Source organism: Delphinus delphis, chromosome 21 (genome assembly GCF_949987515.2).
Source record: "Delphinus delphis chromosome 21, mDelDel1.2, whole genome shotgun sequence".
NCBI classification, from domain to species: domain Eukaryota; kingdom Metazoa; phylum Chordata; class Mammalia; order Artiodactyla; family Delphinidae; genus Delphinus; species Delphinus delphis.
Window position 1 is genome coordinate 6,277,954 of NC_082703.1, and position 26,770 is coordinate 6,304,723.

Sequence of the window (26,770 nt, forward strand, 5' to 3'; positions counted from 1 at the left end):
TCGAAGACAAGTTTTATTTGGGAAGAGTTTCTAATTGTTAAAGCTGCAAGCAAGTTCCCTTCACAAGTATAGTTCTACTATAGATCCCAGTGTTCGAAGGTACACCTCAAAATTAATAACAAAAACACACCCACGGTGAAAGGGAAGAGCTGTTAGACTGATTTGGAATGTACAGCCATGGATTTCAGCTGTTCTCAGAAACAGGCCCACCACTTCCTTGGGAACCAGGCGGGATGGAGGCAATGCCCGCAGAAGGACATGTCTTTAAACATATTAGCTACTTGGGCAAGGTTACCCATTCCTTAGAAAACACAGTAAGCAGCAAGTCTCAGCTGGTGGGGTACATGGCACAGGCCCAGTTCACAGGGCGCTTATGGGATCCCAGGGTCAGCAGCTGTTGGGAATGGCACACGAAGTAAAAGCCGTGATAGAAGGGACAGTGCTGAAGGGCAAGGAGTCTCTCTCAGACCCACCCGGCCTCTAATTTGCTACAGCAGAGGCCACGTTCTGCAGTATCTTCAGGAAAACATTTGTCACAGTTAAAAAACAAAACCCGCTCATATTATTCCCCAGGAAGTCCGTGTCTGCAAAGAAAAAGGGACTTGGTCAGGGTTCCCACGGGGGACTCCGCCTCCCATCCACTTCTGTTTCCACGTGATACAAGACGTCAGCCAGAGTGTGTTCCACCACGGCGCCCCAGCCCATGTCACTCATCTGCGGGAGGAACAAGGAACAGATAGGTGAGGTGAGACTGGAGTAACCGCAGCAAGAAGACTGAGGACGCACGCAGACATGTTCAACGTTACTCACAGGGCGGTACATGAGATCCTTTGGAGGATACTTGAAGCATGGTCCAAAGTTAATGGAGACCTGGGATAAATTCAATCCAAGCAGACATGAAGAAACAAAAGAAGAAAGTAGTGAAAACCTTAATGTGACATGGGAAATTTCTCGCTTTAAATGTAGTTGTGATATTCACGGTATAACTGAAACAAATGATATACATTAATACTGCTAAAGGTGGTCAATACCCTATAACAGCCATCAAGAATTAGGTAAATAAAATAAACTTGTGCTGATTTCTGTTTATAACCTAAAGAGTTCCTTATATTACTTCAATGGGGGCTACTGACAGTAAGAGGACATGGAAACTTCCAGGCATTGCCTTTACAAATAATTTGGTTTCTTTAGCTGGTAGGCTCTAATGATAGTCCCTTCATGCTGGATCATATTTTTTTTTAAATCACTATAAGCAACAGTTACTAATGATGGTAGGTTATCACGACACATAACACCAAATTGACTTATGCGTGTAAATACTTTATATCCTTTATACTGAACAACAGTGACCACACAGTACATCCAAAGGAAAGGTATGGGGCTTTACAATAACCGCATGATCTTTACCTGTCCAAGCAAATACTTCGTGGAGGACCCACATGTTTTTGGAACAAGCAGTAACAGTAGGAATATGCTCCCATCCCACTCCTAGGCCTTTCACATTTCTTTCTAGAATCCCATCAGTGGCTCTTTCACCACAACCGTCCACCTATCTCCCTCAGGTTGTGTTCACAGGATGAACAGACGATACGTACCGTGCAGCTCTTGTACAGCGAGATGGCCGGAAAGTAAACCCCCTCAAAAATATCTTTGTAAGCCACACCTTGATTGACACCATTTTTATAAAAAATTATCTGAAACAAAAACCATGGTTTTACTTCAGAATTTTAAAAAAGAACAAATTAAAAAAGAACTCCGTTGGAGAACCCTTTATCAGCAGTATGGTGGCAGCATTTGAAGAAATCCTAAGAATAGCATGTAGCTTGTGTAATAGCAATAGCTGACATTTATGTAATACCTTAGATTTTTCAGAGCCTATCTACATGCTCTATTCCAGCTGGTCCTCAGGTTTTGGGGTTTTTTGAGGGGCAATGGTGCCTTTTTTTTTTTTTCTTGGTCCTCAGGCTTATTTGCTTTCTGAATTCCTATCCTACTTATATTAAACAGTTCCACTTTCTGTTTTTCATTACATTATATTTATAAAAGGTAACTGGTCATCCACTGATCCCTTGGAACTATACCCTTTTGAGCTCATTTATCTGTCCCCTTCCCTTGCCTCAGGTTCTCACTTCTGCATTTCTACTTTGAAAATCTCGCAGGGTCTTCTGTCAAAGTCTCTGAATCTGGGCTTCCCTGGTGGTGCAGTGGTTGAGAGTCCGCCTGCCGATGCAGGGGATGCGGGTTCGTGCCCCGGTCCAGGTAGATCCCACATGCCGCAGAGTGGCTGGGCCCGTGAGCCATGGCCGCTGAGCCTGCGCGTCCAGAGCCTGTGCTCCGCAGCGGGAGAGGCCACAGCAGTGAGAGGCCCGTGTACCGCCAAAAAAAAAAAAAAAAAAAAAAAGTCTCTGAATCCTTATTTCTTTGTCCTTTTTCTCTCAAAACTATCCGGAATATTCTCTTAATCACTATGGATGGACTTCAGAAAAGGCTCCTTTTTCTGAAGTAACTTTCTCTACCTCTTCTTCCCAGCAAGAGCTATTTTCTGCCTGGCTGTATTTTCTGGCTGTGTTATCTCCTAAGTTCAATTAACTGTTTCCCTTTACTACTTTTTCCCTAAAAACAATCGGAATCCTAGTTTATTTCTCCTACATTTGCTTCTATTACTGATGCAGGTGGCTTCACAGCATTTTTATAGAAAAATGTTTCCAGCTCAGAACTTTCTTCCATCCCTTCCCCTTCTATTTTGGGCCCCTGTGGTTGGTCCAGATGCACCAGCCCTTCTTTGATTGTGCTATGACCTTGGGCAAACATGTTCCCAACAACCCTGGAGAAGGGAGGCAGGAAAGTTCTAGAAGGCACTGAACGAGCCATCACAGCTCCTGCTGCCCCCCCCCCCCCCCGTCACATACTGAGGCCCTGAATCTCCTATTCCAGTTTCCTCCTTCCGCACTTGCTACCTCCTCTGACAAAGGATAAGTATCTCTGACTTGCTTCCTCAATGGCCCTCAGGCTTTCTTATTTGGCCACTGTTTTATACCCCCTTTTCTCTAAGAATCCAGGTCATTGCTCTCATAGCAGCAGCAGGTAGCCCAGAAAGAACAAAACACGGCAGGCAGGAGAGTGCGCTGGCCCTGCTGCTGCTGTGTTAGCAGAAATCCCTTCATCCCCCCTGTGGGCCTCAATTCCCTCACTTTCATAATAAGGGGGTTGGACCCAATGTTCAAATTCTTCTAATTCTGACATTTTGATGACCGTGACTCACCTCGCTATGGGGAGTCTGCTTTAGGCTCTTCTCTGCTTTATCCACAAAGTCTTTTTCTTCAAAATACAAATAACTCTTGAACTTTATCAAAGCCTTGAAAACCAAGAGAGAAGGAAAGAAAAAAAAAAAAAGGAAAAATGAAGCATCAGCTACATCATCATGTGGGGGGGGGGGAGCCAGATTCACACAAATAGCACTGAGTCCTCGTGTTCTGAACAGAAATTTAAAATCTTTGCAGAGTCAGCTTTGTTAGATTTTGAACAACTATGTGTGTCTTTAGAATTACCAGATGGCACATGCTTGTTAAATATTTTCCCAAAAGGCCCTTACTAAGATTTGGGGGGGGGGGTCACTTCCTTCCCTCCTAGTTCCCTACCTGTTTCTCCCACAGGTGGTCTCTGGGTCACTCCTTTCTTACTGGTTCCTAAGACTCTGTTTATTCACTCCCGGGTAAACATATGGCATTAATTTTTTTTTAACTTGTTTTTGTGGCCACACCACATGGTTTGTGGGATCTTAGTTCCCTGACCAGGGATTGAACCTGCACCCTCAGTAGTGAAAGCGTGGAGTCCTAGCCACTGGACCGCCAGGGAATTCTCTGACATTCATTTTCTTCTGAACAGTTCCACAGTATTCCATTTTATGGACATATTAGTAATTGCTTATTCAAATGAAAAACAAATTTTTATAATGGAAATGAAACAGTACATAATTTTAAGGATTCCAACAGTATCCTCGCAGTAACCGTAGACCTCTGTGCACTGTAGAACCAAGCACTCATATGGCTGAAGGTTCTAGGTGGTGGCAGGAGTGACGACAGTCAGCAGTGTGATGCCACCAATACAACGTGCTCTGACTGCTTATTATCAGAACAACCTTGGAGGAGACACCACCCGATTTAAGCACTTACTCTAAAGCTACCATAATGAGGACAGTGTGGCATTGGCAGAAATAAAGGTCAACAAATAGATCAGCGGAACAGAGAGCCCAGGAATCGATCTCCACAGTCACTGGACTGTCACAAAAGGAACCAAAGAAATGAGGAAAGGAGTTTTCAAAAAATGGGGCTAGAATAAGTGGGTATCAACACAGAAAAAAAAAACCTAAACTTGGGGGCTTCCCTGGTGGTGCAGTGGTTAAGAATCCACCTGCCAATGCAGGGGACACGAGTTCAAGCCCTGGTCTGGGAAGATCCCACATGCCGCGGAGCAACTAAGCCCGTGCGCCACAACTACTGAGCCTGCGTGCCACACCTACTGAACCCCGCACACCTACGGCCCGTGCTCTGCAACAAGAGAAGCCACCATAATAAGAAGCCCGTGCACCGCAACGAAGAGTAGCTCCAGCTCGCCACAACTAGAGAAAGCCCACGTGCAGCAACGAAGACCCAACACAGCCAAAAATAAATAAATAAATTTATAAAAAAAAACTAACCTTGACCTCTACTCCACGTCATTCACAAGAATGAATTCAAGGTGGATCAGAAACCTAGATTAAGAGCTAAAACCATGTTTTCAAAGAAAACATGGAAGAATACCTTCATGACTTCCTGAGAGCAGGCAAAGATTTATTAACTCATAGAAAGCAATATAATTGTAAAGAAAAATCTGAGATGCACTTCATAAAAATTAAGAACTTCAGTTCATCAGAAGACACCATTAAGAAAATGAATAGAAGAGTCAGAGTAGGAGAAAAATACTTTTTAAAAAGCCATTTCCAACAAAAGACTGTAATCCAGAATATATGAAGAACTCCTACAACTCATTAAGACGACGAACAACCCAATTTTTTTAAAAAGTCAAAATATTTGAACAGAAACTTCACAAAAGAAGACAGATGAATGGCCAGTAAGCACATGAAAAAATGTCCAATATCATTAGTCGCCAAAGAAATGCTAATTTAAACCAAATGAGATACTACTACACACCCACCAAAGTGGCTAGACTTGTTTGGTAACAACAAATGCTAGCAAGGATGTAGTGCAACTAAAATACTCATACGCTGTTAGCGGGAATGGAGAGCCTGACAATCTCTTATAAAACTAAATGTATAATGACCCAGTCATTCTATTTCTAGGCATTGACTAAAAAGAAATAAAAACATGTTGACAAAAAAGGTCTGTACAAGAATACGCATAGCAACTTTATGTATAATAAACCCGAACTTGAAATGGCCCCAGTGTCCATTAATAGGAATATGGGTAAGGAATATGTGGTATCGCACAATGGAAACTACCCTGCAGTAAAAAGGAACAAACCACAGATTCCTGTAACAGCATGGAAGAACCTCAAAAGCATTATAACAAACAATAAAAGCCAGACACAAAAGATCACACACTGCATGGTTCCATTTACATGAGTTCAAGAACAAGCAAAACTAATGGAACAGAATTGTGATGCGGGGAAAAATTCACAACAGTAGTTGCCTCAGTGCCGGTAGGAGCTGGCACTGACTAGGATGGAGTATGAGGGAACTTCCTGAGGTGTAAGATTCAACGTCTCCACGGGGGGTTGGCTCAACCTCAAAACTCAGTGAACGTACACTTAAAATTTGTACCTTTCATTTTATATTGTAAATTTTATATCAAAAGAAAAAACTAAACAAAAGTTAATCTCTAGCTAATGATATGCACCCTTAAGTACTTGGCGGGGGTTAAAAAAACATGGATGAATGTGTGGGTGGGTGGGTGTGCGGGTGGAGGAATGAATGCATAACACGTTAATGGCAGAATCTAGGTGATGGGTATTCGGACACTGACTTTTAAGTTCTTTCAATTTTGTTATGTCTTAAAATTTTCAAAATGAAATGTTGGGAAAGATGTAAATGGATAAGCATCATTAAGAGAACACACAGTTGAAGCCATCAGCTGCCACGGGTCTTCAACCCAGGAATCTCTCGGGAGGACAGACTCACCTTATCTTTATAGGTATCGGGCAGTGACTTGGCTGTCTCTGTGTCTTCAGGAAGACTGATATAAAATCCCAGGACATCTCCCTGTCCATAGCCAGAAGAGTAGTGTTTGCCAATGGACTGGTGGAATTTGGTCCCCTTTTTGCTCCGCCAAGAATAGCTAAATTTATCATAACCTAAGGGAGCTTGAAGGTTACCTGTCCCAATAAAAAGATATACAGGAAGTCAGAACTGCAAGTCAACTCTGGTTTGCTAAAGGAAAATATTCTCCTTTTTTTACTTTTTTGCCAGTTTTGTAAAATGGCTAACGAACTATTTCTCACAAGCAATGAATTATAAAAATATTCCTAGGAACTGCAAACCACCTAAACCCTCAGGAATTGAATTTTATGACCACAATCCAATAAGCATACAAGTCATGAAGCTTAGCCAGATGGTCTATACCTCTCCACCAGTTGCCACGTCCGTATCATAGCCCCAGCTTACCTAACGGCTGGGACCAGCCCAGTCTGGCAGCGGTGTCTGGCGGCATCTCATCCACCGTGATTTCAAAGTACCAGGCACCTTTCCGAACCCCATGAGAAGCCCGAACCATAGAGTAGCCCTTCTCTCCAACCACAGTCAGCCGGTCATCGGAGATCTTTAATTGGGGAGCTGCAGTGATGGAGATTAAAACAAAGGCCTGCAACTTATTTGAAATACTTGGAGACAACTGCCACAAACTCTTACCCTCCAGTAAAACGAAATAAAAAATCAGAAATATCAAGTCAGGAATTTGAAATATTAGTTCAGGAGTTTAAAAGTCTCCAGATATAGATGAAGGAGGAGAAAGAAAGAAAAAGGAAGAAAGCTGTCGAGTAATCAGTTTTTATTAAATGTGATTTTTTTTTTTTTTTTGCGGTACGTGGGCCTCTCACTGTTGTGGCCTCTCCCGTTGCGGAGCACAGGCTCCGGACGCATAGGCTCAACGGCCATGGCTCACGGGCCCAGCCGCTCCGCGGCATGTGGGATCTTCCCGGACCGGGGCACGAACCCGTGTCCCCTGCATCAGCAGGCGGACTCTCAACCACTGCGCCACCAGGGAAGCCCTTAAATGTGATTATTTAAGATGGCAGGTTAAAACTAATTATACTTGTCTATTCCCTAATATAACAAACCAATTGTAATGTGTTTGGATCCTGATGTGAATAAACCACCCTTTACAAGACTTTTTATTTGAAACAATTTCAAAGTTTCAAAAATAGTGGAGTCCTCACATGTCCTTCACTCGGCTTGCCAAGTGCTAACACCATCTGTGACCATCACACAAGGATCAAAACCAGAAAACTGACACTGACACAATACTGTTACACTAATCTATAGGTCACCTTTGAGTTAAGCCAGTTATCCAAATAACATCCTTTTTTTGTTCCAGGATCTAATCCAAGATCCTCCATTTCATCTAGTTGTCGTGTCTCCTCAGGTCTTTCATGACCCTGACATTCTGAAGGGTACTGGTCACTTGGTTTGTAGAAATGTCCCTCAAACATTTGTCTGTCCGATGCTTCCTCCTGTCTGGGTCCAGGTCATGCCTCTGCCGGGACACCACTGCAGTACTGCTGGGCCTCTCAGTACGTCAGGTCAGGAAGCACATGCTGTCCAAATGGTGATGTTAAACTCTGATCACTTGGTTAAGGTGGTACCTTCCAGGTTTCTCCACTATAAAATTACTATTTCCCCTTTGTAATTAATAAGTATTTTGTGGGAAGATAAAAAGATATTTGAGACAATCAAGGAAATCTGATTTGGACTGAATTCAGATGATAGCAAGGAATTATATGTTTTGCTAAGTGTAATAAGAGCTTGTGGCTATAAAAGCAAACTCCATACTCCTTAGAGATACATATTTTTAAAAGTACATAGGGTGAGACTTACTTCTTAAAAATTTTTAAAAAAGAGTGAAATAAAGGAGCGGATAAAACAAATATGGCAAAACCTTGGTAACTTAAATCTGGGTGAAAACTCTATGGAGCTTCACTGTATTCACCTCTCGACCTTTGCGTATAGTGTGAATCTTACTTTACTAAGAGACCATTATGTAACATAAGGGGACAATCTAAACCAACTGGAAGGGACACTGTGACTTGGAAGTTGGAAGTGAAGCAAAAAATGACAAAAGGCGGGAGAGTATTTTTGTGCTGTGTAGGTTGATCTTATAGCTGTAGAAGCATCTCCAACCCAATTAAGACTTAACTGAGGGAAACGCATTTGAAGTAGTATTTGTGGGACTCTAGAAGTTGTCTGAATTCTGCTGGAATAACAAAATGTAGTTTCATTAGCTTTTATAAAGGCTTACGATTTATGAAGTATTTTCATAGGTAGGTAGGTAAGTAGGTAGACAGATGGCCAGACAGACTCCCCCTCACAACTCCCACCTCCAGTGGAGAAGCAGACCACGTGGCTGTTCAAGCTCACACCGCAGCGGGCAGAGCCTGATTGAAGCCCTGGCCCTGCACTCTTTCCGTGACCCCGCAATGGCTCTTGTATTCAGGAGATACGATGACAACCTCCCTAAATTAAATGCACATTGTTTAACAGAACTTTCTTAGGTATTTGGCAAATTCTACCTTCTCAAATACAAATACTTCTTCCTTTACTCTTTCCTGACCAATTCAGTCCTAAAGCCATTAGGTGGGGCTGAGCAAGGTTAAGTGTCTGTGACAGAACAGGATATTAAAGGGTCTACCTCCTCACAAAACTTTTTAATTACAAAGGGAAAAAAGAGTAACTCTCCAGTGGATAAACCTGGCAGATACCACCTTAGCCAAATGATCAGTGGACATCACCAGTAATGGGACACATTAAAGTCCTGCACCACCTACAGGATGTAGTATGTGAGATTATTTCTGTGATATTCCTGTTGAAGATGCAGAACTTGGATCATTAGGAACAAGATGAAACCAAACTGAGGGATATTCTGTAAAATAACTGCCTTCTAACTTTCAAAAGCCTCAAGGTCAAAGTCCAGGAAAGATGGGGAAGCTGTTCCAGACTGAAGACTTAAGAGTCATGACAACTAAATGCAGCAAATGATTCTCAACTGGACCCTTCTGCTATAATGGATGTTCTGGATCAACTGGGCAAACTTGGATAGAATATGAGCATCGGATGGTAGTAATCAGATGCTAATTTCCTGATTTTGATCGTTGTGTCAGCTCTGTAAGATGTGAAAGTTTAAAAAAATATCCACTAGTTCTTTCATATTCTTCCTTTCAAGAGGTGGAGCCTAATTTCCCTCCACTTGAGTGTGGGCTGAATTTAGCAACTAATTTCTTGTAACAAATATAATGAAGTTGAAGTGACTGTCCCACTTCAAGACAGGTCAAACTCTTTACAGCTGTCTTGGAGAACTTGCTCTAGGAGAAGTTAGCTTCCATGGATGAGGACAAATTAGCAGTCTATGGAGAGGCCCACACAGTGAGGACCTGAGGGTGTCCCGTCAAAGCCACGTGACTGAGCCATCTTGGAAAGAGACCGCCATCCCCAGCTAAGAGCTTGACTGCAACTTCCTGAGCTTTCCTGAGCCAGACCACACAGCTAAGCTGCTTCCAGATTCCCAACTCTCAGAAACTACGGGATGATAAACACTGGTAGTTTTAGAATGCTAAGTTTTATGGTAATTCATTATGCAGCACTAGGTAACACAAGGAGAATGTCCCTGTTTGTAAGAAATACACAATAAAGTTCTCAAAGGTGAGACAGCATCATGGCAACTGACTCTCAAGTAGTTCAGGAAAAAAAAAAGTTTAGTACTGTTCTTACAATTTTTTTTTAATAAATCTGAGATTATCTCAAAATAAAAAGTTTAAAAGATACAATATAGAGTTATTATTAACTTTTAAAAGGCTCAGCATAAACAGCAGGCAGCCACTGCTATCCTACGTATTAAATTCTAACATGTTACTGCTAAATAAGGGCCAGTGTTCTCCCATTTTTTCCCCTCCAGAATTATAGCTATTATGTATAGTGAAACACAACAAGGCTCACTTCTTAAACCCTGAAGTCACTTATTTGGCCCTTCCTTACTATCAAAGTATGCTTGTCACTCACAGGAGTCAAACCGATCCATGTACAATGGTCATTAAACTGAGGGATTACGTCCAAGTGACTTCACTTGACTCCACTTCTGAATGACTAGCATCAGTACAAGTGTTACAGCTTTTAGCATCAATTCAAGAAACGATGAATGGGCTTCCCAATGGAATAACTATATGGACATGTTTAGATTCAATTCAAAGAAACAACTGAAAGAGGCATATTTTAAACAATTGTGGAAATGTGAATATGGACTGAGTATGGAATAATTAAGAAATTATTATTCACCTCTATCAGGTAAGATAATGGCACAGTGGTTATGTTTCTTAAAATCCTTGTTGGAGGGGCTTCCCTGGTGGCACAGTGGTTGAGAGTCCGCCTGCCGATGCAGGGGACAAGGGTTCGTGCCCCAGTCTGGGAAGATCCCACATGCCGCGGAGCGGCTGGGCCCGGGAGCTATGGCCGCTGGCCCTGTGCGTCCGGGGCCTGTGCTCCGCAGCGGGGGAGGCTGCAGCAGTGAGAGGCCCGCGTACCGCAAAAAAAAAAAAAAAAATCCTTGTTGGAGATAAATACTGAGACATCTAAGGGTGAAATAATATGCTATCTGGATTTGCATTAATACTTCAGAAAAACAGCAAAGAAATCCATGAGGTACACTTGTCTAAAAGTAGTTTATTTAAATTCACTTTCACATTCTAACAGATAATGAATGCTATTCTCTGAATAATTGAATAAATTATGCCATTAAAAGAACTATTATACATTAAAAAGAGTTTTGCATGACAAAAAAGTCATAAAGTTAAAAGACAACTGACAAACTGGGAGAAAATGTTTACAACGTATCCCACAGACAAAGGGCTAACATCCCTAGCATATAAAGGGACAAAAGACCAAAATTCCAACAGATAAATGGGAAATAAAAACACACAAATATAATTCACAAGGTAGTGACTCTTAAACATGAAAGAAAATGTTCAAACTCAAAGAAACACAAATTAAAACACTGAGATTCCCATTTCTCACCTCTCAGACTGGCCAAAATTAAAATCTAGGACACCACCTTCTGTTTGTGAGGTCATGGGGAAACAAACATTCTCTACGTTGCTGGTGGGAATGCAAACCGGCACAGCCATTTGAAGGAGAATTTGGCAATATCTAACAAAACTAGGTATATACGTACTTACCGTTTGGTCCAGCAATTCCACTTCTAGAATTCAACCATGAACGTATACCACCAACAATACAAAAACACACACACCCATGGTTATTCACTGCCTCTTGATGAATCCAAAATCCTGGAAACAATCTAAATGCCCATATTCAGAGTGGTTGAATAAACCATGTACATCCACATAATGCCATATCATAAAGTTAAAAAAAGAAAAAACTGAGGATGAGCTCTTTGAACTGGCGTGGAGTAACCGCATGAACCGAAATGCAAGACTATCTACAGTATGCTGCCCTTCATGTACGAAAAAAGGAGATAAAAGGAAATACACGCGTGTGTGCTCACCTGTGCAGAAGAAATAAAGGAAGAACTAGAAACCAGAGAGACTGGTCATGTAGAGGGTGGGTGGGAAAGTGGGAGAAAAAGAGGAAATGAGAGTGGGGCAGCAGGGGTGAGGAGGGATGACACTCTGGGCAAACCTTTGTGAAAAACAGTAGCTCTAGAACTACAGTAATGTTGCACATACCCTTCAAACTCTCCCCTGACACAGATGCACATGCCCCCAAGATGTGGGAGAACCCCAAATGGCATACCAACACTAACAACTGAGCCTACCATATCACAAATGAAAAACATAAGCACACTGAAGGAGGTGGGGAAGGAAAGAACTAATCTAAGTTAGCATTATCCTGATGGGATATGCAAGGCTAAGACAGAAAGAGCTGTACATAAATGCTGTAATCTAGTTAGGGAATGTTTCCTACAGTGGTTTGCAATTCTCAAACCACCTTATGTGCATATTAGACATGAACGAGTAAGAAAATGTATTGGAGGTAATTAGAATCAGGTTTTACTGTTCAAGAAAGAAGTTACAAATATGGAAAGGTGGAAGGCTGGAATAACCTTGTGGTGTTTGATTAAAATCCAAGGTAGCAAAGTAAACTCAGTATAGGCATGTATATATGTGTCGTTCAGAATACGGACATACATTTCCCACCTCGGTTCACGGAGGGAGCCTAGAAGCAACACCCTGTAACAGTAAGCACACAGAACACTCACATCTTCATTTCTAAACACCATTCTCCAATCAAAGGAACCCGGGCTCTTTGGAGACGGAGCCGATACTTGGCCTGGAGCACGGAAAATATGAGATGAACCAAAAACATCTTGTGACGTCAGCAAGTAAGGAAAAAAAGGTGATGGGGCTTATCAAAAGGACACAAGATTCCATTCCCAACAACATAGGTGGACCTGGAGGGTATTATGCTCAGTGAACTAAATCAGAGAAAGACAAATACCCTGTTATCATTTATATGTGGAATCTAAAAAACCAAATGAACGTACATGACAAAACAGAAAGAGACTGACAGATATAGAGAACAGACCAGTGGTTACCAGGAGGAGAGGGAAGGGAAGAGGGGCGAGATAGGGTTAGGGGATCAAGAGGTACAAACCACTATGCATAAAACAAACACCCAATAAAAACATAAAAAATAAATAAAGCAACTATACCCCAATTAGAAAAAAACAATGATGCTTTAAGGATATATTGTACAGCATCAGGAAATATAGCCATTATTTTATAATAACTTTAAATGGAGTATAATCTATAAAAATATTGAATCACTATGTTGTACACCCAAAAGTAATACAATATTGTAAGTCAACTATACTTCAATTAAAAAAAAAAAAGGAATCAACCTAAAGAAGCTCCTAATGGCCAAAGCTGGAGTAATTTGAGCAACAAAATAAATATCTGTTAAATGCACACTGATAAAAATAATCAATTAAATAATAAAGAAAAGGAATAGCAACGATCAGGCAAATACCACATTAACAACTGTTGCCGACAAGATCCACTGATGGATGCTAAAATCAGTGGGCAAAACTTTACAGAGAAACGGGATACTTGCATAGCCTCGCAGCATCTTTCCCTAAGATATTTATGAACTACAAAGGGAAAGACAACAGAGACAGCAGAAACCACCTTAACACCAATAATAAGACAACACAACCAATAATAAGACACATCGACATCACCAGCTCATGAGGTGATGCAGTGGGAAGGATTCATGTCTGCGGTGTTCTTCCAAAAGTGCAACACCTCAGTCTAATCATGAAAAAAAGTCAGACAGACCCTCACTGAGGAACAGTCAACAAAGTAACTGATTAACACTGCAACAGACTAAGGAGAAATAACTAAATGCAATGCGAGATCCTAGAAAAGAGGCGCTAGAGGAAAAATTGGTGAAATTGAAATAAAGTCTTTAGTTTCATTCATAGCATTTACTGATGTTATTTAATCTCCTGGTTTTGATAACTGTACTATGGTTATGTAAGATCTTATTATTAGGAGAAGCTTGATAAGGGATATATGGAAATTCTATTATTTTTGCAACTGTACTGTAAGTTTAAAATTAGTTCAAAATAGAAAGTTAAAAAAAACCCCCACATACCATATATAATTGGCTAGAGCTTATAAGAAGAGAAAAGGAAGAAATTATTTCTTGCACATCCCGGCTGGGTGTAGTCAGAGATGGGGGTAAGGAAGTGGTAGCAGAATGTGTGCGTCGAATTCTAGACGGGACACAGCTGACGACAGAAGTTCAAAGTAACACTGGGTCCAACACGAACATTAATAGCTTACCTACCTCGATCATGTAGGGCTAACAAAACCCGTTCATACAAGCAGGCTCTGTAGAGGTCTCCAGGAATCGGTTTTCCTGCCCAGCAGTCGAGTTCAAGCTTCTCAGGGTCAGGGGCGTGGGGATCGGGCTCAGCTAGAATATACCGATAGCCATCTTTGTTAAATGGGTGTTCCAAGGGGTAGCCATGAGGGGGAAGGCGCTGAGCAGAAAACAAAGGGTCACTGCAGAAAGGAAAAAATAAAATCAAGAAACTAAAACCCCCTCTAGCTCCAGTGCCTTCAATTCTGTAAGAAAGGCCTCTGATTTATTAGAGTTCTGCTGGAACACATGTAACTTCAAATGCTTTTCATTATTCAAATAGATGATCCTGCCCTCTGCAGGCAAAACGGGGAAATGAAAATTACTTTAATCTGTATGGATACCTATGAAACTGAGCCAGTAGACCACAGAGGAGAAAGGGTGCAGAGGAACAAGGGCAGCTGCCTTTAGCATATTTATTACTATAACTAATGAACAGAAACTCAAAAGATATGAGCATTTACTACCTGTTTCCAGGCTGAATGAGAAATGACCTGGATTTCGCCACCTTAGTACTGAACAAAGTGAAGGGAACAGCCATCAGAGGGGAGAGGCAGAAAGTTTATGTAAAAGAGCTAACATTCAGTATCTGTTTCACTCTCTCTGGTCCATCTACTCTTCCTCAAGATGCCTTAATGGAACTTTACTCCCAGGTAAATCACCACAGGTGTGCTGCCCCAGGGCTGTTGCCCCAGGGCTGTTTCACTTAGTAACAAGTTCCTAAAACAGGTCACCTAGTCTGGGGCTCATTTACCCCTCAAAGTGCTAAGGATTTGAGAAAAAGAGACAGGCTTGCGTCCTCAGACACCTGAGCCCTTCCCCGCTGACGGACTCTGCCAGCCGCAGAGGGCACTCTAACAGTGGTGAGTGGGGTGGGTGTTCTGCCCACCTCCGGGCCTTCTTGGTGGTCCCTGTGGCCCCGCCATCCTGCTGTTTGCGCTTAGCTCCTCTTCCTTTTCCACTGCTTCCCGCTGCAATTCCCCCTTTAAAGAAAAGGCAGATCACTTTCAATGAGCTGTGACAGATGCCCCATGGGGATGCTAACACTCCCAGCGTGCATTTGTGTAACACCACAGGAGGATTTCCTGCCTGAAAGCAGACTGCGCTTCACCCTGGTTCAGAACGAGTCTGCCGAGCGGCTCCCACCCCAGGACTCTGGGTTCTGGCAGTAAGTGCAGTGAACCTAGCACTAACGATACCTGTGTTATAGTTTAGACCTTCACTTCTTAAATGAACTGCAACTACTAGTACACTTTCCGAGGATGTGACACAAATGCATTTTCACTCGTTCAGATTCCAAACACCCACAGCTAGAAACAAGTGCATGGATAAAACCCTTTTCCACCCAAATGAATACAAACACCCATAAGGAGAGAATATCCCCACTACAAGGGGGGGTGCGCGCGTGCTTGAACTCCACATGGCGCACACTCCATAAGCATAAGAGAGGCACAGCATCTGCTAAAGCACTGGACTTGAATTTCCAACAAGACAAAAGTACACCAAACGTGGAAAACAAAAACAGAGGTACTAAAAAGGTGGTTCTGTCCAGTGCCGCTAGGCATCCAGTATGGTTGTCTGTGACACGAGCAGGAAAGGCGGCTTTAAATTTAGCAGGCGATCTTTACAATTATTAAAATTGTGCCAATGCCCCAAATTTAGGTTAGACTAACCTGGCTTGTGGAATTAAGAGAAAATACCCATAGAGAATTTATAAATTTTATTTTTTAAAAAATGAGCTACATACAAGGGCCACAAGGAATACTACCTTGTATATTTCTAAAAAGGTACTCAAATATTTGTCCAGTTCTGTCATTCCTCTCAGTTTGTTTTTCGAACTTCCAGAAAATATCCCTGGACTGTAGGAAAACACCTTTATGTAAACAACTGCATGAAGTACTGTATCTTAATTTGGGGCAAGCTTGGAAATTATCAGCAGTTCTGCTGCAATAAAAAGAGGATCAATGGGCTTCCCTGGTGGCGCAGTGGTTGAGAGTCCGCCTGCCGATGCAGGGGACACGGGTTCGTGCCCCGGTCCGGAAAGATCCCACATGCCACGGAGCGGCTGGGCCCGTGAGCCATGGCCGCTGAGCCTGCGCGTCCGGAGCCTGTGCTCCGCAATGGGAGAGGCCACAACAGTGAGAGGCCCGCGTACCGCAAAAAAAAAAAAAAAAAAAAAAGAAGAAAAAAAAAGAGGATCAAGACACTGAAGGCAGGTCATATTCTGCGTAGACAGGACCAGATGCATGCTGAACTTCCTTTTACGAACATACCAGGTTGTCATTCCTAGTCCTCATAAAAGGCTTAATGTTAAACGGCTGCAACATTAACATCTCTAGTTCGAGTTACCTTAATCAAAAAACTATTAAGTTTTTATTGGCATCTGCATTTCAATTATTTTGAGAGAAGTTTTACATCCATCTTGAACAAAACAAGCAACACAAAGGGGACTGCTGGCCATGTTAGGCAGAATATGACAACGTACAAGCTTCCAATTACTAACATTAAACCAGAACTACTGTTTCATATCGAGTGCTACTGCCACCATCTCCACAATGCTTTAAAAATTTAACTTAGGTTTAGCTTCTACCACAACTCAGCGAAAAGCATTTTCCAAAACACAAAATACTTAAGTCTGAGAGGCTGAAAGAAGACAGAGGAGGAATTCACCTCCAAAAGAGGCTCCACCTGTAAGAACAGAAGTGGCACCATGTATTCGTCAAATGTTAACAATTAAAAGGAGATTAAAATTACAATTATGTAATTTAACAATTACATAATTTTTACAAATAATGTAAAAAGATGAACAATACACTTAGCTATTTCCCACCCATCTTAGAATATTAGTAACAGTGTAATGATTACATATTTAAGATGCTACCACTCCAAAAGACAAGGTAATGACACCATGTGTCAGATGAATAGCTAGCTACCTCCCCATTATACCCACTCTCATTAGATTACCATTAGCAGCAAAGGGCTTTCCTGCTCTTAGATGGGTTAGAGAGAAAAATATGCTACAGTGGGTGATCAACACAGAAATGCTGTCATGTGAATAAGCTGAAGATTAAGGGCAAGAAAAATGAGAAGATGGGCAGGAAGTGTATTATATAACAACTGAATTAAGGAAAAAGAGTGCAGAGCAAGTGAATCTAAAGTGTTAGTTATGAAGATACAGATGGGGAGTCTAATATAAACACAGCGAATCTGACCTTAAAATTGTACCTTGTTTTGTGCTAAATCTGTTTCACTTAAGACCAAACTGTAGTGTAAAGTGACAAAAAGTTCTCCCCTACTACCATCTGTCAAACCCTTGGCTAGCTCCTAAAAATTGAGATTTGGACTTTAAAGCATCTTAGTAAATATCCAGTTAAGAGTCAACCCAAAGACTGCCCAATTCTAGGCACATCTGAATTCAACAGCTTACAAGTATTTCATCAATGAGACACTGAAACACTTACCATTTAGATTCCCACTGGTAGACACGGCACTGCTTTGTTTTTGGTTGTCATAAGCAGGACCAATGTTACTAAGATCCTAGAGGGAAAAATATTCAATTATAAAGGGAGGCTATCTAATCAAACCAACCTGGCAATGCTCAAAAGAACAGGAGAAATTCTAATTGAATGACAATCTAGATCTGAAACCTGCAGAGGTCCCAAACTTAGATGCTTCAGGGATCAGCCAGTAACACATGTGACGCAGCCAAGTGTCAGGCTCCAAGTGGTTAAGAATGAGGATGAGTGGCAACCAACCCGTGCTGGGGGGATACGGCCGGGCCGAGGGAACACCTCCCTGTGGGAACCAGACCCAGTGTAGTCAGAGGTTCGAATTTTTTTCTCTTAGAGCTTCGCATTTTACAAGAAAAAGCAGAAATCTGAATTTCTATATGAAATCTTAAATTTTCAGTGTGGGCAAATCAAACATTTTAAGGCACAGCTGAAAGATTTGACCTCCTGAGATGCTGAATGTGACACCTGCCATTTAAACAAAGAGGGGAAGTTTTCTTTTTCCTCATATTATGCTAGATACACAACACAAATTCTTCTTCACAGCAAATTTTTCTTCACACTAACAAATGTTTTTAGAGCAAAATTTGAGATGGAAAGAAAAGGAGAAATAACTTGGAATGGCATATTTGTGTTACAAGTCAGGAAATGGAAGTTAAAAAAGATAAAAATGACACGCATCGAGTCATAACATTTTAGGGAAGGGCCAGAACTAAAACACCAGTCTCCTGGTTTAAGGTGAGTGTTCTTTCTTTCCATGTGTAGTAAGAACCATTTATTTGGAACCCACCATGCTATGGGCATGTGTACATGGCAAACATACAAATGTCAACAAAGCCTGATTCTCTCTGTCCCCATGGCTTAAAAATCAAAAGGGGATTACGAAGCATATTAATGTACCTGATCCAGAAGGCCAAATTTGGGGTAATCTTCTTCTGGGTCCTTACTCCCAGGATCGGGGTGTTCCTTTACTAAGAATACATCTCTTTCTTTACTCTAAAAGGAAACAGCATTTTAGTATTACTGGAAATTTTATACTTAAAATGAATGGATGATGAACCGCTAACTCCAATCCCTAGGTGTAATCTCCAAATCCCAAAGCCCGCCCCCCACCAGAAAAAAACCCAACACACAACAGTATTGTTTTTCCCTGATTAGAAAATTAATGCATGACCATCAAAAAATTCAAACAATAGAGAAACTTAAAAAAATGAGAACCACTGTCCTTCATAACCCTCACCCATCCCTGCATCTCACAGAGATACATACTGTTAACAGCTTGTGCTGACTTCTCCCCAGGTGCTCTCTCTAATTCTAAGGACAATAATGTTCAGAGTTTTTTTTTTTAATCAAAGAAAACAATTGTCTCCAATTTCAATATAAAAAATTATACTTGCCAAAGTGCACTGGACAAAGGTTTCAGCATCGTACATAAAACTACCATGTCTTCATTTAAGACACAATGTGCAATTTACTGATTTTGTGTGAAAACTATTAAAATTTACAATTGCGCTCCAAGATTTAATACTAGGTTGTTCTCATTTTCTCAGTCATCACATTATTTCAGTGAGACCAAAAAAATATATATACACACATACATATATATATAAATTCTTACAAGGAACACTGGTTTTCTAAATGTTGAGTCTAGTCAATTTTAGCCTACTTACCATCGTTTTAACAATGTTATTTGGCCAGGTCATTTTCCCAGGTCTCTGTCTGGTCGTCATGCACTCCCAATATTTATCAATAAATGGTATGATATCCTAATTTTTAAAACAAAATATACTAAAGCTTTTATAGTTGCTTTCAAAATTATATTCACAAAAAAAAAACGCAGCATTTTCAAAGACCTTGTCAGAATCAAAAGACAAATTCATGTTTTGCCTTTTAATAACTGAACAAATACATAATTGCATGCGAACAACATACAGGTTGTGGGGAATTTCAAACAAGTATACATATACAAGGACTTCCCTGGTGGTCCAGTGGTTAAGACTCCGCGCTTCCACTGCAGGGGGCACGGCTTCGATCCCTGGTCGGGGAACTAAGAGCCGGCATGCAGCAAGGCGCAGCCAAAAAAAAAAAAAAAAGATTCTGATTCAAACAAGTATATACAACTCTTAGTCACATAGGGCTCATAATCCAGTTAAAGGGAAAAGACCTGCCCTAACTCTGTAAGATGACTCCCAGGTACTCTCTCTCCTGAGCTCCTAGTCCTTCCCACCAGAGACATCTCCACCTGGAAACCACGCAGGCACCTCAGACTTCTCCTGACCGAGACTGAACTCTGAACCTCACCTCATAAATCTGCTCTTAACACTCAGAATCGCCCGTCACCCAGAGTCACAGGCTTGACACACGGAGTCACTCTTGTTCTTCTCGTACAACCTGCGCATCTAAATGGTCACCAAGTGAATTTTTTTTAAATATTAATTTATTTATTTATTTGGCTGTGTCGGGTCTTAGTTGCCGCGTGCGGGCTTCTCTCTAGTTTTGGCGCGGGCTCAAGAGTGTGAGGGCTCAGGAGTCTAGCGGCATGTGGGATCTTAGTTCCCCGACCAGGGATCAAACCCGTGTTCCCTGAACTGGAACAGCAGATACTTAACCACCGGACCACCAGGGAAGTCCCACTAAATGAATTTTTAAGTTTCAGAAACTTTTCACCAATCAGGGCTCCTTTCCACCCCCACTGCTTTGACTGTGGTCCTCGCCAGTCCCTGCCTGCACGACCACAACAATCTCTGAGCTTGATCCTCTGGCACCAACCTCCCCCATCCTCGGCCACCTCCCCCAGCCCACCAGAGTTTGTCCGCCGCTAACACCTTCCACCAGAATCAGTTCCGTGAACACCAAATCTTTACTAAAAGGAACCAGGCTGAATCAGGCAAAGCACAAGGGAAGACTGGGATGTTTTGTTGTTCCAGAAAGTAAGGAAGAGTTCAAAGACTGAAGAGGGACATATCAAAAAGTGTCAGGAGTCAGCCGGGATGGGTCTACACTGGTCAAATCTGAGCATCAGAAATCCAGAAATCCCATAATGGACTATAAAAATCAGTGATTCTTAAAATTAAAAACAACAACAACAACGGTGGGGGGGAGGACTCTTCTTTACAGAAGAACTGTAAACCAGTAAATGTATTCTGTTTACAATGACCATTCTATTAACTGCTTCAGGCTAGGACAGTCAATGGCTGCTACAACCACTGCTTGAAAGGATAAATTACTTAATAATTACAAAGAAAAAGGGGTCTCTTTACAATGGAAACATCAAGTAGTTAAATTCAGGACGACTAATAAATAACCTCTTTACCCAAGTAGTCAAATTTAGGATCACTAATAATAAAACAAAGCAATATCTTATGTCTCCTGATGTGATACATAGAAAAACACACACTATCTACATAATATTCTTGCCAAAAATGTTTAACCCGAACCTAATCATAAGGAAATAATCAGATAAATGCAAATTGAGGAGCATCATGGCAAATAACGGTCTAGGCTCTTCAAAATTTCAAATGTTATAGCAGACTAAAATAACACAGTAAAATAAAGGAACTATTCTAGAGATAAAAGAGACATTACAACTAATTTTAATGTGTGATCCTTGATCACGTCCTGGATAGAAGAAAAAGCTATGACGGATATTATTTAGACAATAAAAATACTGAGAAAATGTACACTCAATACACAAAAATATAATCTGTATATATAAGATAGTTGTATTGCATCAACATTAAGTTTTTTCAGTATGATCACTATACTGTGGTTATGAGAGTATATTGGGTAAAGTGTAATATCTACAATTCAGTCTCACATAAGCTTAGGGGGAATATATAGATATGGGGAGATAAAGCAAACACAGCAAAATGGTAACAGCTGGCAAATCTAGATAAAGAATAAACAGATGTTCATTGTACTATCTGAATTTTTCTATATATTTGAAAAATTCAGAATAAGAATTTAGAGAAAAAAATAAGAGGCAAACGTAATTACAGCACACCTCTATTTAAATGCATTCTTTTTAATGTAGGAAAAAAAGGTTGGGGCGGGGTGAGGCGAAGGGAGGGGACCCTCTGCTGACTCCTCCGGCTTACAGGGTTAAGTCTAACCTCTCTGTTTAATAGAAAAGGCCCTGGTCAGTCTGATCCTGAATATATTCGTCTCACTAAATACCCTACACCAACCAGTGTCTTTCTTTTTTTGGGGGGGCCTGGCCGCTCGGCTTGCAGGATCTTAACTCCTCAACCAGGGATTGAACCCGTGCTCCCTGCAGTGGAAGCGTGGCCCCTGCAATGGAAGCTCCAAGTCCTAACCACTGGACGGCCAGGGAATTCCCCAACCAGTGTCTTTCAAACTGTAGGCTGCAGTCAATTAGTAGGCTATAAAATCAATTTTGTAGGTGCATACTAGCGTTGACTAGAATAGAAAATATCGGCACGCAGAGGGAAAAGATCAGAGAGGGCCTCAGTTTTAAATGAGAGCGGGCACATATGCGTGTATACCAGGTCACAGCGTAAACTCCGAAGTTGTACAATTTACTTAAGTCATATTTTGTTCCCGTGAGTCACAGGAGGAAAGACTCACGGACGGGCTGATCATCTAATTCTGAGTCCTGACTTTAGTCATGCGGTTTTCCAGTTTAACAATAAAGGATGAATCTTTTTAATAAACTGGCCTTTTCCCCTGACAAAATCTGTGATTGGCATCCATAAAAACAGCTCAAACTAAGCTGAGAAGGTTCACCTCAAGGTCTGATTATTAACTGTGGGACAGACAGTTGTTTGTTTCTATAAAGCCAATCAAAACTATTCAAGGATTTATCTTTTTTTTTTAAATACACTCTTTTTTAATATAAGGATTCATCCTTTTAATAGCTAAGCCAATGACACAATGAGCACACACTAGGAAGTTAGTAAATCACATGAAATGAGAACAAAGTAACCACTGAATTAGTCATATATTCATAAAAATTGGGGGGAAAGAACTTATTGTTAGACTGTACAGTTGACCCTTGAACAACTCTGGGATTAGGGGCACCGACTGTCTACACAGTCAAAAATCCTCATGTAAGTTTACAGTCAGCCCTCTGTATTCGTCGTTCTACATCCAAGGATTCAACCAACCTTGAAATGTGTAGTACTGTAGGATGTACTTAGTGAAAGAAACCTGCATATAAATGGACCAGTGAAGTTCAAACCCATGCTGTTCAAGGGTCCACTGTATTTAGAAGTTCCTCCTGATTCTTTGGCATAATTGCAATTACAATAATTCTATCTCTACCTTATCTTTGGAGAACATGGTTTTCGGATGTTCATCCTGTGTTCGGGACTGCCAGGTTAGGTTGGCCAAAGCACTAAGGCACATTTCTTTCAAGTCTATAAAAACAAAAAGGAAGAAAAAGTTACCTGTAGTAATATATCCCTGTTACCAAAAGAATATTTAACTAGGTGGTCCACAGATTAACAACCACAGCAGCAAAGAATAGAGTCATCATTTGATCTGAAATGGACAACAGCAATTATTCAGAGCTAAGCCCCAAGGTAACTTCTACCAGCTACCAAGCAAAGGTTTCCTGATTCGGCTGAGCCCAAATCCCTTTTCTTTGCCAGCTAACCAGAGGACAGTCACTTTGCAGTACTCCGGAGTTTGTCCTTACTTGCTTGCTTCCGGAGGAAGTAGGTATTCCCACTATGATGGCATACATTGCAGTGGAAACTGTAGTTGGTCATGAAAGGTAGACAGGATCTGGAGAACAGCCAAATTGTGCAAATTAGTGAAGTTCTGAACACACACTTATGAGAAGTAAATCAACGGGGATCCTCTCCCTCAGTGAAAGTTACATAATAACGCTAATGTATTAATATACTCTTAAAACTTAAAAAGGTCACCAAGGGAATTCCCTGGTGGTCCAGTGGTTAGGGTTCCACGCTTCCATTGCAGGGGGCACAGGTTCAGTCCCTGGTCGGGGAACTAAAATCCCACATGCTGCGCAGCAGGGTCAAAAAAAAGGTCACCAAAACAGGGCTCATATTTTTACAAATATCTGGATTTTTCTGTCACAAAAATTTAGTAAGACCTTATCCACTATAGTTGATAATTCGGCATCTGCAAGGTTCTGACCTGAGCCCTATCCAAGCTAGTTTATTATAGTCTATAAGCACCTAAAAGAGTATACCAGGCGACTTGTGGAAGAAGACAAAGTAGTCTCTTTAAATATTTTTACATTTAAATATCTGTATTTATATTATGTTCAAGTATCTTTGTAAAGTGCCAATACCATTGTTGGAAAGGGCAGACAGGTATAAAAAGATTAATTTTAAAATGCAAATAATTATTCAAGAACAACACAGAAGTCACAAAACATGACTTGCCTCATTACCAAATGAATCCTACAGATGACAGTCTTATTTAAGAGTTTAAAGGACCCAGTAGTAACTTCAGATTTAAGAGTTAGGGAAGATTTTTTGAGGACACAAATTAGGATTTGGAAAGATGAGTTGGTCTTCTTTTCTAGAGGCAAACTATTTTGTGTAGAGAAAGTGCAAACTAGGAGGCAAAGTGGCAAACTAGTGTACACAAGTTTGGCCAGGGGAGGGGAGTTGTCGGGGGTATGGTAAAAGATAAGGCTTGAAAGGTAAGAAGTACAAGAGGCCTTACATGCCCGTGGAAGTGGATCCTCTCTGTGGGTAACAGGAACATCTTGAAGGGGAAGCCACCTTGTAAAAGCAGTAAGTTTAGTGATAGGATGGGTCTGAAGGGAAGAAGAGATTAGAAACGGGAATATGGAAGAAGCTTCTGTAGCCGTTCCAGCAGAAGGTTAAAAAAAAAAAACCTCACCTCGAGTGAAACAATAAAAATGGAAAGGACAAGCAAGTGCACAAGAAGAAAAAAAATTGGTCAAGCTTGGTAGCTGATTTGATGGGGGCAGGCATGAAATAAAAAGAGTCCTAACCACTAAGACTGCTTGTATCATAGAGGAAATCTCCTAAGAGGTGAGCTGGCAGCAAGAGAAGGCCTGTTTGAAGGCAGAGAGGAAGAAACTGGTGGAGGGAGAGACTGAGGGCTAACAGGAACCATGCATTAGAGAAGTGTGGTGGCTATACTGGGTGACTGGAAAAGTATAGGGAGAGCTTGGTCCTGAAAAGGAGAAAGTAAAAGAAAAACAAAAGACTGGTTTAAGTTGGAAGAGAAGAAATCAAAATAAAGGCAGGTTTATCTTGGACTTTGCTGAAACTGGTTTAAGGTATCCTTAAAGAGATGTGTCCAAATGTGTGTCTACTGCCACCACTCAAGGAATTAAGAAATATCCTTAGGACTGTTAAGATCGAGTTCCCTTACCTTTACCTCTCTCTAGAGCCCCTTCCATTGAACAGTCCACTGTGATAAGCTCACTTACAGAAGAGATAGGCAGGTATACAGTTACCTAATTCAAACACAATCAAGTGTTTAGAGCAGCCTTTTTCATACCCTGCTAGCTCACTCACTTCCTCCATCTCAGCCATAAACGATAATCTGTCCCACCTGCTGGGTTTTAGGTATAACTTCTCAAATTCAGGTACAAACTGGTCTCTACCAAACCTCTGAACTGTGGTTTGATTCATTGCTGGATTGTTCCACATTATCACTCTGATAAATTTCCTTTCCTAGACCCTGTTTATCCAAACAAATTCTCCTTGGCAAAAGTGGCCCAATTTTAGGTCTAACTGACCAGCTTATATATTTTCCCTATAGGTCTTTCTACCAAGATCACTTCTTCCTGATCCTTCAGTAATTTTCTTTCTTTTTTAAACATTCTATCCTTCCTCACCAGTCACATATTAATAAGAACATTAGTATTTCTTTAACTTTTTAACTAGAAAGCAGTCATCAAATTATAAAGGAAGGTTATTTCTTCACAAACCCATCCAAGGGGGATTAATTTCAGAATTAACAACACAGCCCTATTCTGAGACAGTCTTATCTAAATTTATTTGTATAATACGGACCATAAAGAACACCCCAGAGAGGCAGCAGTATAGTTATTTCCATAGAGTGAGTCACTAGTGCTGCCTTGCTAGCTATTGACCGAATACTCAGAATAAGTAAAGGCGTCTTTCATTCTCAATCGTTCATAAAATGGTTTTAATTCACTAGAAGAGGTGTAAAGACTGGAAATTGGTTTTGCTGAGGAGAGAATTCAGGACACCTAAAGGGAGTGAATTAGAAACCAAAAGGAAAAAAAGGATGGCTCAGGCATGAAGAGGACTGGCCATCTCAAATTTTTGACATCAGGCTTTTTCCACCATATACACCAACCCTTTCCCCCAAATCCACAATACCCAATACAAGGTTTAAATGACATTGTCTCAAATTTGTTTATTTAATGCTTTGTAATTACATGGTTTGTCTCCCGTCCAGGCCCTAAGTGCAAACACAGGGATAATAACTATCATCATACCTGTTAAGGGCTTGCCCTTAGTAGAGAGAAGACATGCTCAGGCTATTAAAACAATTCCTGATTCAAATCCTACTACTCACTGAACAGGGATCAGGAGACACAGGAAACACTACGCATCTACGTTTGCCTAGACAGTGACTATTCAACTGTTGGACGTGTTGAGATCTAACATTTATAAAGTGATTCTTACAAAGCCTACGAAAAATACTCACGAGGTATCTATGCCAAAGGTGTCTGCTGTGAACCATTTGGTACATATTCCACACTGCAGCTCCACCTCTCCCAACTGGCGACCATTCTCTTCATCCACGGAGCCCGCCTGAGTATCCATCACCTCTGAAGTATCCCCAGCACCTTCCTGTGTCCACAGAACCATGAGAGAATCAAGTTAGTTGACCTGACTGTATTTTTGATTCGCTTAGAAACTTTAAAAACCAACCCTATTTTGCTTTGCAAACATCCAAAACAAATACTTACTAGTGTATCCTTTCCATTAGAGGATTCTGTCTCCAAGCCACCACTTACATCAACTGAGTTTGCATCCCTGTAAAATAAAGAAAGCACTCAGAAAGAAGAATTTTCAAGAGAAACACACCTGAAAACGCCTATTCCCAAAGATGATGATCAAAGTACAGCTGAACTTCACACTCCTACTTTTTTCAGCAAAGACTGTTCTCAGAC

The 26,770-nt window shown here is 41.1% G+C and overlaps 1 protein-coding gene across 1 annotated transcript in view; it reads right to left on the reverse strand.

Annotated features, from left to right (window-relative positions):
• Positions 1–26,770, reverse strand: part of ASH2L (ASH2 like, histone lysine methyltransferase complex subunit) — a 27,494-nt gene continuing 724 nt past the window's right edge. The window contains exons 2-16 of the mRNA XM_060001088.1: positions 26,567–26,633; positions 26,302–26,447; positions 23,309–23,397; positions 22,933–23,027; positions 19,320–19,415; positions 18,550–18,645; positions 17,602–17,677; positions 15,030–15,123; positions 14,066–14,283; positions 6,659–6,826; positions 6,176–6,369; positions 3,263–3,355; positions 1,596–1,694; positions 811–870; positions 1–714 (exon numbers count right to left, since the gene is read on the reverse strand). Of these exons, the coding sequence (XP_059857071.1) occupies positions 607–714; positions 811–870; positions 1,596–1,694; positions 3,263–3,355; positions 6,176–6,369; positions 6,659–6,826; positions 14,066–14,283; positions 15,030–15,123; positions 17,602–17,677; positions 18,550–18,645; positions 19,320–19,415; positions 22,933–23,027; positions 23,309–23,397; positions 26,302–26,447; positions 26,567–26,633 (1,699 nt within the window). The 3' untranslated portion in view covers positions 1–606. The remainder of the gene's footprint in view (positions 715–810; positions 871–1,595; positions 1,695–3,262; positions 3,356–6,175; positions 6,370–6,658; positions 6,827–14,065; positions 14,284–15,029; positions 15,124–17,601; positions 17,678–18,549; positions 18,646–19,319; positions 19,416–22,932; positions 23,028–23,308; positions 23,398–26,301; positions 26,448–26,566; positions 26,634–26,770) is intronic.